The sequence below is a fragment of the Apaloderma vittatum genome, unplaced genomic scaffold (genome assembly GCF_000703405.1).
Source record: "Apaloderma vittatum isolate BGI_N311 unplaced genomic scaffold, ASM70340v1 scaffold43764, whole genome shotgun sequence".
NCBI classification, from domain to species: Eukaryota; Metazoa; Chordata; class Aves; order Trogoniformes; family Trogonidae; genus Apaloderma; species Apaloderma vittatum.
Window position 1 is genome coordinate 1 of NW_009711767.1, and position 14,049 is coordinate 14,049.

The 14,049-nt window shown below is 42.7% G+C and overlaps 1 protein-coding gene across 1 annotated transcript; it reads left to right on the top strand.

Annotated features, from left to right (window-relative positions):
- Positions 1–484: 484 nt before the first annotated feature.
- On the top strand, positions 485–13,595 carry LRRC40 (leucine rich repeat containing 40; the record flags this gene model as incomplete). The annotated part of the gene is made up of 13 exons (XM_009867727.1): positions 485–666; positions 1,155–1,228; positions 1,906–2,035; positions 2,472–2,595; positions 3,101–3,243; positions 4,070–4,242; positions 4,546–4,636; positions 6,189–6,234; positions 8,613–8,721; positions 9,873–9,980; positions 11,508–11,618; positions 12,822–12,899; positions 13,410–13,595. Coding segments are annotated over 13 exons (1,555 nt in total), but the record flags the coding sequence as incomplete, so codon positions are not given.
- Between the last annotated feature and the right edge of the window lie 454 nt (positions 13,596–14,049).

A 14,049-nucleotide genomic window follows, 5' to 3' on the forward strand; every position in this document is an offset into this window, starting at 1 on the left:
GCCCTTCAGCCCCATGGGCCCCCCCTCAGCCCCCTCTGCTCTGCTGGCCCTTTTGCCCCTCAGCGCTTCTGGCCCCCAGTCTTTCTGCCCCTCAGCACCCCCAGCCCTTCTGCTCCCCATCTCCCTCCAAAACCACACAACTCTTCAGCCGAGGGAGCAGGCACCCTGTTTGCAGGCGGTCGCTGACTGATTCCACAGGCCTGGTGTTCTGCCCATGCCTTGGGTTTATCCTTGGCACTGCCATTTGCACAGGAAAATTACTGGAAAAATGCAACAATAACTATTTCCTGCCATCTGTTTGCCAACCAGCTTACTTCTGGCCGTTGCTGGCAGATTTCCATCAGGTTTGTTACTGTTAGCTCTGAAAAAAACATCTGTAGAAAGAGGGTTGGCTACATATACATCTGAAAAGCATTATGGCAGTAGAAGCCTGAGTGGCAATACCTGAAGAATTTTGTTGGCAAGTATGTGTTTGTGTTTGCAGTGCCTCAACATGTGTGGCGGATAAATTTGGATACTCCGGAGGAAGCTCATCAAAACCTCTCTTTCGGCGCTGCGGATCGCTGGTGGGAGCAAACGGATCTGACCAAGCTGATACTGGCCTCGAACAAACTGCAGGCTCTGTCAGAGGATGTCACACTCCTGCCTGCGCTCACTGTCCTGGATGTGAGTACAAGGATCCACTTGGGGTAGGATTCTACTGTCCTCTTAGCAGGTGGGAATATGTGGTCTTAGGTCTTTGTTTTCCATTTCCCCATGGTGGTGGGCATGTAGATGCGATACTGGTGAGTTCTTAGAGTAAAGAAAAGATACTCAGAATCGCTCTGATCCATTTATATATATGCTGGCAGTGAGTGTTGTTCTGTAGAAAGATGTAGGAAGTTTTATTATGGATGCTGAAGGAAGAGTTACTGCTGGATGCAAGCACTTTTCCTGCACTCCCCCACTTCATATCTAATTTCATGGCATTTACTGTCAATTAAGTGGAATTTTACAGTGCTGTTACTGCTAATTACTTTGAGCCATGTACGTAGCTGTGTTTATGTATGAAATTATTCTGTGTATTAGGTTAGCTTGAGTTGTTTCCATGGTAGGGAAATAAAACCTACAAGGTACAAATTAGTAACTGTACTCAAAAAACCTTTATTTTCCAGGTGCATGACAATCAACTGACATATCTTCCTTCTGCTTTAGGACAATTAGAAAATCTTCAGAAACTTGATGTGAGGTAAGTACACGTTACAAAACTGGAACATGAGATATATTGCAGTGACTTTCATGGTGTGAAGAAGAGATTGCAGTATAGCAAATTTTCTTTTAGAATATTAAATTCGTATTTTTTAACTAGAGACAATTAGGATATTGAGGATTGTAAGTTTGTGATCAAAACTGATGAGCTTAGGTTAAATTTATTTTTGCTGGTATTCAGAAGTCAGTCTTGCATGGAAGGTGAAAACAGATATTCTGAATAGTTACGTAAAAGCAGTATCTACATTCATTTGCTTCAGTCTGGCAGTTTCGAGTATAAAACCACTTTTTATCATTAGAAATAATTTTATAGGTCTCGTTAATGCTGGGAAGTTTGTAATCTTCCTTTTACTGGAGTAGCTATAAATTTTTGCACAAGGAGGGTGTGCTGCCACTGTGTATGTGAATTACATAAACAAAAAAAAAAATTAAGATCCAGCTTGAATATTATAAAATCAGATGAGGATTGCAAGTACTCTTGAACAAATAAAAAAACAGTGACTTTCTCCCTGGAAACTAACCTGTTGTAGAGAGCCGTAGGAAACAGACTTTTCTTAGAGGTATCCTAAGCACCAGTGTACCACAAGTGTTCTGTGTGCAGTTATTAAAACTTTGCTGATTATTTTTTTTCCTTTGTGTTCCATGTTTTAATTCTAGCCACAACAAACTGCGAAGTATCCCAGAAGAGCTGATACAGTTAACACATTTGAAGAGCCTGCTCCTTCATCACAACGAGCTGAGTCACTTGCCGAATGGATTTGGACAGCTTGTCAACTTAGAAGAATTAGTAAATGGCAGCTTTTTGAAAAATATGTGTTTGTGCAGAAGGGCTGAATTACTTGTGGTTTGCTACCACTAGTTAAAAAAAAACCCCATAGCTTAGATGGCAGAGCTTTGTGGATGTTCTAGTGACTTATGTAGGTTCTCAGTTATTACGTGGTGGGTGGTTGGGTTTGGTTATTTTTTTTTTTTTAGTTTGAAACCACGTTTTGCTCTGGTTTTGTCAAAGATTTTAAGGAAAATCGAATCCCTTGAGACCTGTCAGTCGCGGGAGGCTTGTTTCTTGTATTCACATTTCTACCAGGCTGATCCTGAAGGTGTCAGCCATCTAATTTTAATGTTCTGCCTGTAATTAATTTTGCAGTAGCAGTACTCGTGGGATATTTTAGACGTCTCTGTTTCTAACCTCTCTCTTCCTCTCTCTTTAAAAAAAAAATCTTCAGGATCTGTCCAACAACCGGCTCACAGACATCCCAACGAGTTTTGCCTTGCTCGTTAACTTAGTGCGACTCAATTTGGCTTCTAATCAGCTCAAGGACCTGCCTGCAGAGATCAGTGCCATGAAAAGTAAATGAGTCTCCTCAGATTATTAAATACCATACAGCCAGTTTGGGAGTTACATTCTGAAATGCAGCGCATGTTGTTCAGGATTTTAAAATACATATTCTCAGAGAGTTCATGTATTCTCAAGAATATTAGTTCAGAATTATTTTAAAAAATCGGCCGCAGCTACTGCTTATCAACCTTGAGTCCTCTTAGGGTTTGTGTTTCTTGAGAAATGGGGTGGTCAGAAAAGTGTAAGGATTAATATTGTCCTGCTTAGGGGTCATTAGCCTTAATGTTGCAATAAGCAATTAGACTTTTTTCCTTTTTTTGTGTATTTTGAGTGAAAAATAAAGCATGATCATTGAAATTATGGGACAGGAAGACGCTAACCTGTTTGTTTTCTTCCAGAATTCTGTTCAGCAAAATGCTGTCATGCTTATTTTAAGAACCAGTATATTTATGCTTCTGTAGAAAACTGTTTCTATTTTCTGGCCTTCTGATTGTTGTCACACGCTTTCTTCTGTAGGCTTAAGACAGCTGGATTGTAATAAAAACTACCTGGAAACGGTACCTTCTAAATTAGCAACCATGGCATCTTTGGAGCAACTTTATCTGAGAAAAAATAAATTGCATTCCTTACCAGAATTTCCCTCGTGCAAATTACTGAAGGTAAGGTTTGACATGGCTGCTTTGCTGTAAACCTGTAAGGCTTTTAAAATAGTGACTGTTAAATGTAAACTTTCGTGAAGTGCTGTGACCAAAAGCTGGCAGTTCTAGTTTTGGAATACACCCCCATTTGTAATTGCTTTTGCTGTCCACGTTGGTCAGTCTTAAAGTCATTTGGGAGAAAAATTTGCAGCAGTACTCTTCAGATTTGGGAAAAAAAATTACTTAGAAGGGTAAATGACTGAAAAACTGCATTTAGTGTTATCTGCAACAATTATTTTTTATTTCTAGGAACATTTTCTGGATAATTTACTTTTTCTCTACAGTTACAAAGGAAAAAATCTTTTTTTTTTTCCCTTCCTTTTAGCATAATCAAATTTTCCACCTGTTTTGTAGCCTTAATTCTCAGTATATTTAAAATTGAAAATTAGCCATCTTGGAACATCAGAAATTTGTTAATTAATAGAAAATTGCTTGGACCAGGTGAATGCCCATATACTGTTTTGTTGTTTCCAACTACCAAGTCCATCCAAGAACACAGATACTTTACCTCTGTGTAACTCAGCAATTAAACCCCCCAACTATGTTAGCTTTTGTAATAAAATTTGCATTAGTATTTGAAGTTCGGTTCTTCCATTATAGATGAAGCATTTCCAATAGGGAAATGCTTCCTATAACTTGGAATTTAAGAAACTTCTTGAGTAAGGATGCCATCAATAAGTTCAAAGTGAAGCAAATTTATTCGGAGCTTGGAGAAGGAGCTCAGAGCTGAGGGTTGGTTTGAGAAAACCTACGTTCAGACTCATGTCTCTGAAACTTGTTTCCGCAGGAATTGCACGCTGGTGAAAATCAGATCGAAATACTAAATGCTGAGAATCTGAAGCATCTGAATTCCCTCTCTGTGTTGGAACTTAGAGACAACAAGATCAAATCGGTTCCGGATGAAATTGCCCTGCTTCAGAAGCTGGAGCGACTCGACCTCGCCAACAATGATATCAGTAGGTAATGTTAGAAACCGCCTGCCGTCCCCGATGCGGCACAGCTCCTCACAGCTCTACTGACAACTCATTCTGTAGCTGATACGTTCCACTTTGTAAAATGTAATTGAAAAAGGCCTTGGTCGTAAAATGAAGGAGCCATTTCTATGTCTATGTCATTGCCGTGATCCAGCTGTGCCTTTGTTAAATGTTACATATTCTGCGTCTTGAATCCAAGCTTTGGGGTACCAAACCATCCAACAAACCATTGCGAACTCTTTAGAAATTGTCCTGGAGCTGCTTTGACACAAGCTGTTCCCATCCACAGGTTGCCTTACACATTGGGGAACCTTCCACAGCTGAAGTTCCTGGCATTGGAGGGAAATCCTTTGAGGACCATTCGAAGAGACCTTCTGCAAGTAAGCTCTGCAGGCAGCAAATCGCGTTCAACTGTTGCGTGCGTGTTACCCAAATTGTGTAGCCAGAGCATTCAATAGAACTAGTGCCACTATAGAATTCCCTGTTATTTGTTTTTCCCTGGCAGGCCCCTCTTCTCGCTGGTGGTAGACATGACTTCTTTCTGTGCTTTGGCCAGTGTTATAAAATAAATATTTACAAAGCGTGGAGATGCTATAAAAATAAGCAACACTGAAGACTCTTGAAATGGAATTTTGTAGCATCTGTCAAAAGAGGGAAAATCTTGTGTATCTGGTTAAGTGAGCGTTGTGTGCACTAAGGTACTCCTCAGTGGATGGAAGTTGCAGGTGGTTCCAGAGTTCAAAGTCCACTTAAAATATCTTAAAATGCAGGAGTCTGTGTTGGGGTTGCCTGGTCACTGTAGCTCTGGCATTCCCTAGCTTCTGAGCATTTGCTGTCTTTCAAATGTAAGAGCACAGACGTGGGTAATTTCTTGTGTGTATTTCAAATCTGTAGGAAATGACAGGTATAATGATTCCGTTACGATAGTTTAGACTTAGACTGTCTTGATCCATTACCAATGCTGTAAATTGATGTAGCTGGAATTTATATGCCTGTCTCGGTTCTTCTCACGTCCATCCCTGCTCTGTCTCATCTCTTCCTGTGTGTCAGGCCTGGACTCCGAAACCCATCCTTGTTTCTTGATGAATTTCCAGTCAATTTCTGTTAAATCCGAGTCTTTCTTGTTTTAGGAACATACCGTCACGTGTGTTGAGCTTTTCTTATTGTCTACTCTCTGTGGGGCTGTTACTCAGCTTTCTGCTTGACCTTCACCTTTTCCTTCAAAGTTTCCAGGTTCTCTCCACACCTGACTGTGGCTGCAGTCAGTCCCATTCTCCTGCCCTAGCCCCTCTTCCTCACTCTTCTGTCTTCTCTTTCTGACATCTCACCAGATGCCTTCCTTTCCGACTTCCACGGAATGAGATTGTGCTTCATTGCTTGTGGATTATGCAGACAGTAACTGTGTCTGAGCAGTGGAAGTTGCTATGAGGGGATTGAAAGTTCAGTCTTTGGAGGACTGAGCTGTTAAAAATCCATGCAAATTATGTAAACTGCAGTGTTTTTCCCAGAATTTACAATTTTGGACATAAAAAGTTCCCTGAACACTGAGCAGTCAGTTTCCTTGACAAATTTTAAATGTCTTCAGCAGAGCATAATTGTGCTGGACCTTTTCAAAGAGATTAAGTCTGTGTGAGCATTTATACTTGCTCCTGGAGCTTCTGATAAAAAGCTAAAAATTGGAGCCTGAGGAAGCAAGAAAGGATGGAGAATTTTCAGCTGGAATAAATAAACAAAATCACAGATAAGAGTCTGTAAGCTGCTGTGAACAGGATTTTTGCTCTGGGAAGCACTGAGTGGATTTTGCAGCCAGCAGAGCTGTGGGCTCCACCTGCCTCACTAGCGTTGTTCTTCATTCTCAAAAGAGCTGTGCAAGCACTGCCTGGCCAATGCTTACTGACTTGTGTGTTTGTTTGTTTGTTTGTTTGTTTAAAGAAAGGCACCCAGGAACTTCTGAAATACCTGAGAAGCAGAATCCAAGGTATGTTGCTCTATTGCATTGTGGCTTAAAGAAATTAAAGTGAAATTAAAGTGAATTAGGCCCTGTGGAGGGTAGCTGTTTAAAACCAGGTTCCTTCAGTTGTCCTGCAGTAACACGGTGTTCTTTACTCAACAGTTTGCTCTTCTATTTCAGTGCGCTTTTTTATTTTATTCTTGTTCTTTTAGATCATAGTGAATAACAAACGTTCATTGTTGAGGGTTATAATTTAGAAAAATAATCTGAAGTATTTTTCCCCTGGTCCCTTTATGCGTTTTACGTGCGGAATTCCGGTAGCTTTTTTAATTTTTCCTCTGAACATTGTGGGAATTGGTTGTGAGGGATTCCTCTTTTTAAGCGTGCTGTCCCTCTGCTGGCTGGGTCACGATGCCATCACCAGAAGTTGGTGATATTTTGCATGGGAGCGATGGATTAATTCCCATAATCACATGGGCACTGCAGTCCCCTGATTCCCAGAAAGTCTATGCATGAAAAAGGCTGCCTTAAAATCTTGATGATGCCATCAAGTCTGCTTCATAGCTGACTTAAGAATATAAAAAGTTTTGGGAGAGAAAGCAAGTGGTTGTTTTGAAACATCACTCTAATCCTGGCCTGTCGGAGTTCATGTTTCTACTATCCAGTAGTCTCAAATGCACTGCTCCCGAGAGAAATAATTGAAAAGTGATCAAGCAGAAAATGAGGTGAAGGATTTCAAGGGGGTTACTTCTCTGTGCAAATGATCTGTGGTTTCTGCAGAATTTTCTCTTGGATTCAGAGCCCTGCCTCTGGATTAAAATGCACCTACATGGTTCTGTATCACACGTTTCTGACAGGTGCGGTACTCTCTAAAAATGAGCTGTTAGTATTAAGAAAACAGACAAAAATGGTGCTGATTGCTCCTGCACACTCAAATCACTTTCCAGATTGATACCTGGGCTCCTACTTCACTGAGATACTTTGGCATCTGGGTTTTTTTTTCTCTTTTTGTTCTGCGTTTTTTTATTCCGTAGGAACAGGCTGTCAGAGTCTTTAACTTGTATGCTCAGAAGACAAAGTCCTTTCAGAACAGGACTTCAGTTTGCCATCTTTAGAAATCCTCGTCTTTCTTAAGTCTCAAAACGTAAAGTAGGCAAAGTGACTGAATTCAACGGCCTCATTAAATGTAACACAGAAATTATGCTGCCTTTAAATGGCAAAAATGCTTAACCTCTTAATTTAGAAGGGGCCTGGATGATACATGCAAGCAACTTTTATTGAAAATTGTTCTGCCTGAGTTTTCCTTTCTGCTGAGCGGGTTTTCTCCCTGCCTGCCAGAGGATGGCAGCATTAGTTAGGTTACTGCAGCATACAGGATTACTTCAAAACGTCAGGTTCCCTGCAAGTCTGACACGTTATTAACTTGCCAAAAAATAATTGGTCGCTAGAGTACATACTCAGAAGCTTATCTGGTGAACTATAATAGATAATAAAATTGCGGTAATAAAATTAGCCAATGTCTTGCATGTACAGCAGTGCTGCTGATTTTACTCTGCCGGTTCAGACTCTAAAGTTGGAGCTAAAACCAGGAGTAGCTCTGTTTCTGTAGAGCTTTAAACTGGGGAAAGGCCTGTTCTTTTAGCTTGTTTTTGACCTTTTTGGATGACAGGCTAACTCCTTGAGGTTGGGTCCAGTTGTTAGTAGGCTTTTATTTGTAAACACTGCAAATTTCCATGGGCTTCTGTTCGATTTCTTGTAGCAGAAGCTGGATTTCTCACACGTTTGTTTGGACTCCCTGCTCAGCTTTGCCCTGGTTACGCATGTGCGAGTTGTCTGGGTGTGATGCCACAGCTTTGACATGCAGAATGGTGCTGCCCACCCACCTTTCTTAAAAAAAATCAGAGTAGCCTTGCAACACCCATGGCGTTTTCGTGTGGGTTGTAGGGAGTGATCAAAAGGAACTCTGCAGAGGAGGCTGTGACAAAGGCTTATAAATATTAATGTGCTAATTAAAATAATGATCACATTTCTGGGTATAGGTGACGCAGCTCATCCCTTGTAGCTGGAATTCCCTGTTATTTGTGGTTTCTGGCTCCCCACCCCTCTCAGAGGCTGCTGTCTAGTGCAACAGCTAGTCTCAGCTGCCTCCTGAGTTGTTTTTTCAAAATCCCTCCCCTCCATTCAGCCTAAAAACAATCAACTCGGAAACCTAAGACTGCAAAAAACCTTTGCTAGAAAATTCTTAAAATAATTGCCATTCAGATTGTATCCAGTTGAGCCAAAATATAGTAAGAGTTACCGGGAGGGTGGCAAATGTCCAAGGACGTCGAGCCTCTCGCTCTGGGCAGTTGGGAGCAGCCTCTCCAGCTAGAGCCCGGGTGACTGTGCGTGTTTCTTATCTCTAGATGAAGTACGGAACCCGAACGAAGAGCCTCCCGTGACAGCCATGACCCTTCCAAGCGAATCAAGGATTAACATGCACGCCATAACTTCCCTGAAATTACTGGAATACAGGTTTGTGTTTTTGAAGTACTACCTAGTTGTAAAGAATGCTCCTCTAATTTTAATTATTTTTTCCCTTTGTGATATATATTGATCCATCTGCAAATTGGATTTTTTCGCTTGAATTTTTCTGCTTGGGAATAGGCAGTTTTGAATTTCAGGGTTTACAAAATTATTTCTTCGTTTTATCAAATATTGCACAGTAGCAATCCTTTAACCTCGCTGAAACGCATGACGCCATCAGGTGCTTTTAGTACCTTTTAAACTTCTTTAGCAATTCTCTTGAAGTCTCAGAACGTCTTGTAGTAGGCAAGGATCTCTTCAGTTATTTCTTAAACGTAGCTATGTTAGATTGGGAAAGGAGAAGCTGGGCATGTTTGCTGAGAGCTGCTGTGTGAGACGCTGGTCCTGCTGCGAGCTGGAGTGTGGAGAGGACCTCACCGCGGTACAGGGGTTGGAGTGGCTTTGGTCACTATCAGTGTTCAGGAGCTCCACATTGAGTACCTGCCTGAGTTACACGTGACTGAGCTCGGGATGTTTCCTGAGCTGAGAGGGGGAAATCTGTGTAATGAAATTCTCTTTTTTCCTAAGTGACAAACGATAGGATGAGAGGAAATGGGCTCAAGTTGCGCCAGGGGAGGTTTAGATTGGACATGAGGAAAAACTTCTTTACTGGAAGAGCAATTTCTTCCTGAAAAGGGTTGTGAAGCCCTGGCACAGGCTGCCCAGGGCAGGGATGGAGTCACCATCCCTGGGGGGGTTCAAAAACTGTGCAGACATGGCACTTGGGGTCCTGGTTTAGTGGTCATGGAAGTGTTGGGTTGACGATTGGGCTTGCTGATCTTAGAGCTCTTTTCCAACCTCAGTGATTATGTGATTCCATGATTCCTGGCCCAATACCTTTGTTGCGGCAGTGACATAGCTCAGCTCTTACTGATGCTTCTTCTGCTCAGGGTGCCCGTGTGAAATGTCGTTGCATGGGTGCCATGTAACATGGTGCTGTACCGGGCAGTGTTCTGACCAACAGCCCTTCCAGGACCAAAAATAGCAGATAGTCACATATCTATACCCTCGTCTTTTTCTAAAAGAAGATGAAAACAATATGCTAACCAGTAGGAAACAACTGGTTCGTGTTACTGTGCTAAATACTTTTCTTTGTTCAGTGAGAAGCAGGCGGCTGCGATTCCTGACGAGATGTTTGATGCTGTCAGGAGCCATCCTGTCGCCACTGTCAACTTCAGCAAAAACCAGCTGAGCGCAGTTCCCCCGAGGTACTCATCTAAAGCTTGTGCTCTGGTTGTCGCTTCCCATTCTGCTTCTGTTCTCCAGCATTTTGTGGTTTTCCTCATCAAGTATATTTACACTTCTATGCTGTGTATGTGTTTGTAAAAGTGTAATTGAGATGCTGGATGATGCTCTCGCGTTTCTGGCGCGCGGAGCGTGCCCGTGGGGCTGCTGCCGAGCACGGAGCTGGCGGTCGGAAGCATCTCGGCCCTGCTCCAGGCGTGTTGGGCTTCATCTGGATTCACTGAAATGAGTGAGTGGAGCCCGATGTGGCTTCTCGTAATAATGAAGTGCTGTACTTCACTCCAGCCTGGGACTGTTTTCTCTACAAAGCGGCCTTTTTTTTCCCCCAGACAAAGATGATCTGTGGGGATTCACCACTGCAGCGGGTGATAACTTGGTCCTGGAGCTGAGGCTGTATTTAAATTCCGTTTCTTCAGACAGCGTAATTGTTTTACTTGTTGTTGGTTTTTTTTCAGTTTTTTTAAGGAGGCCTGAATAATTCCCACACCTTTTTTCTTGATTGGTTTTGTGTCCATCACGTAGCATTTGATATTATTGCACTTGTTACGTCATCCTCAGTCAGGGAGAAGCTTTTTTTTGACACTAATGGGAATAGATGGGCTTTTAGTAAGGAGGAATCTTACCCAAGGAAATGGTGAAAGCTGATTTTTTAAGGATACCACCACATTTGTGAGGGCAACTTATTCTTGGACCCGAATGTGCTGAACATTTAACCTTTAACACAGAGAACTTGATGAGGCGCCATCTCGAAGGAAAACATCTCCATTCAGTAGAGTTTCTAGAAAATCAATGCAGTGAGATAATGCCTGTGCCGGAGGCTGCTGCACTTGCTAAGGGTGGGTGTAGGTGTGCAGCTGCTCTGTGCCAGAGAATTTGGTGACAATCCAGAGAGGTTAGGTGAGTGTTTTTCCGTTGAATTACCTTTTAGTTTTAGGGCTGAAACAGAGACTCTGTGAGCAGGATTCAGCAGCTTAACTTTTGAAGCCGTTAAACATTTTACACCAAAGCACCCTTTGAGAGGAGGCAGCTCTGTTCCTGGAATTTGTAATAGCAGAGCAGTGGAACAGAGACAAAAGGTAGAAATTAATTGAATGATCTCTTTCGGTTTGTTTGACTGCTGAGGAAGAGGTATTCAAAATTTTACAGGAGATGGCAGTGAAGCCATCCATGCTGTAGTTTTGGAAACACCTCTTAACTGCATTTGAGTGAGTAGGCTTTTGTAGGGAAAATCTGTGAGAGAAAATTCACTCTCCTAATAACTTTAAATAAGTGGTTCTGAGCTTTGTTTTTAAGGGTCCAGGACAGGCAGCTTTCACAGGTGATGTTTCCATTATCTTCACAAAACTGCTTCTGAAATGTCAAGAAATGGAGTGTCCTTAATTCACAGAATAAAGCAGATTTGGTTTGGGATTTTTTTTATTTTTTTTTTCAGTAACTTAGAATGCAAACACGAGCTTACATAATAAAAGTATCTTCATGTTGGGTTTCAGGATTGTGGAGCTAAAAGACGCGGTTTGTGATGTCAGCCTTGCCTTCAATAAAATCTCGTCCATCTCCTTGGAGCTCTGCATGCTCCATAAATTGACACATTTGGATATCAGGTTTGTGACGTGCGTTGGACTTCCTTTCTGGGCAACTTATTTTCATGCCTTTTTAAACCAGCCATCTGCTCCAGTGGAATAGCAGCGCTGAAATAATTTTTCATTTCCCAAAATGCCTCTATGGCAGTTGAGTGACCGGCAGATCTGAAATAGCAAGCGGCCTAGATTTAGCCGTCGGTTAAAGAAAAAACAGAAAAGCCAAGCGGATGAGCTCCAGGACATGCTGTGAGGAAAGGTCTTGCCTCAGCCAGAAATAGAGTCTCGGAGATGTTGTTGGTTAAAAACACTCCCCACACCCCACCAAAGAAACCCATGCCAGAAAATCCGGGAGGGTAGCTGGGAGCGTACAGCAGAGGCACAAATCCCGTTGTGCTTCCTGTAAGTGCTGTACTTGTGATAGTTACTGTCATTTTACCTTCTCTAACTCCTGAAAATTGCTCGTTGTTGTGCGTGTTGGGATGCCAGGGTTAAGCTCACCGGTGGTTGTTACCGTGGGGGTCTCGCAAATGAAAAGGAGCAAAGCACAGCTGCAGGGAGTGGTTTGGACTTTTGGCTTGAGATGCCTGCCAGCCTGGGTCCATCGGTGACACATTGACAGCCGTGCTGCTGGCTGGGCAGCATGGCTGAAGGTCGCAGAAACAGATAATGACTGATGAGGGAACGAGGGTGACTATCTCGGTGATTAAGAACTGAGGTCTAAGCCTGGGCATCTTTTGGTGACTTGTCTCGGTTTTTCTGTGGTGGCTTTTTGTGTCACTACAACCCCGTGTCCTCGTGTTTAAGAAGCTTCTGAGCAGGTTCGTGCTGCAGGAACAGCCATGGGTGGCTTTCTTATGGCTAGATGGATTTTGAAGAGCTTGAGAATTCTCCTGCTGCTTCACTTTGGCACCAAGATCTGGGCAGTTTCCTGTAGCTTTTTTTTCCCTCTGAGATCCAAGGTGCTGAATCGCCAGGTGGGTTTGTGGAGCTGTGAGATGTTTGAACTGCTCTTGAATCTGTAGAGGACAGGCTCTATATCTTCCACTGGCAGGAAGGAGAATGCAGATCTGGCTCACATCTGGGGTCTTGACCCATCTCTGAAGCAATTAATTGGTGTAAGACAGCGTGTTGGCAGCGATAAATGTGCAAATCTTATGTCTGCGGATTCTTAACTGAGACTTCATAAAAGCTAGTGATTATTGTTTGTCTTCATTTGATACACAGAAATAATTTTTTGACGTCTCTGCCTGAGGAAATGGAGGCACTGAAAAGACTGCAGATAATAAATCTGTCTTTTAATAGGTGAGCAACTGTTCAGACTTTTATCTTAATACAATAATTAAAAGAACTGGGATGAGTTCAGTAAGATTTTCCAGTGATGTGAGAAGGAGGAGGCCCTTGATAAGCCTCACACTGATGACATGAATGCGTCTCTTTGCACGGTGGGTGGGGTGGGTTTTTGAACTTTCTGCTACAGAAATTTTGGAGAGGGGCAGCAGTAGCAGCTGGTTAAAAAAAAAGATAAAACAGGCTTGAGAACAATACATCCAAAAATGGATACTGACAGGACTGCCTTCTGGCATCCATAATAACAGCAGTGCTGGGTGGTGGAATAATTTGGGGAGGGCTGGGTGGGAAGCAGCTCCCTTCAGCTTTTTCACTGCATGCGAAGTAAGGCGGTGGCTGCTTTCTCCTTTCAGAGCACCACGGTTAAACATTGACCTTAAAGAAATCTAAAATGTTTTCTGATTTTTAAAGGCTTCTTATTACCTGAACGCCCTATGTGGCTTTGCCTCCTTTTTCTCCCGGCAGATTTAAAGCATTTCCCAGCGTCCTTTATCGCATCCTCACGCTGGAGACCATCCTGCTCGGCAACAACCAGGTGGGGACCATCGACCCTCTGCACCTGAGGAGGATGGACAAACTCGGAACGCTGGACCTGCAGAACAACGACCTCCTCCATGTGCCACCGGAACTCGGCAACTGTGAAACTCTGAGGTGGGCGGTGCAAAGCGGTGACCTGTTTTACAAAAATATAACCCGACTGATTTCTTCTGTTGTCAAAAAAAAAAATGCAGATGGGCGGTGTGGGCTTTGGGAGGTCTCGATGTGCACAGAGGGTCTCTCTTACCACTTGTAAAACCGGTTGGTCCCTGTAGTTTTCCCCTGTGAGGACACTTGCCAGAGGGACTTCAAAGAAAATCCCAAAATAAAAGGCTGCCACCACAAGGAAAAACCTCCACAGGGATTTGTGTGTTGCAGCAGGCTGGTGGCTCAGCTACGCAGCAGAGAGTCATAATTTAACATAATTTTTCCCTTTAATGGTATCATTTCTCTACTTCTGAAGTTCTCCTCACTGTTTCTTCTGCCAGAGGCTTGAACAAATAGGGTACATGAGTGTTGTGTGGCTACAATAATAGCATCACAGAATGCCTTAGGTTGGAAGGGACCT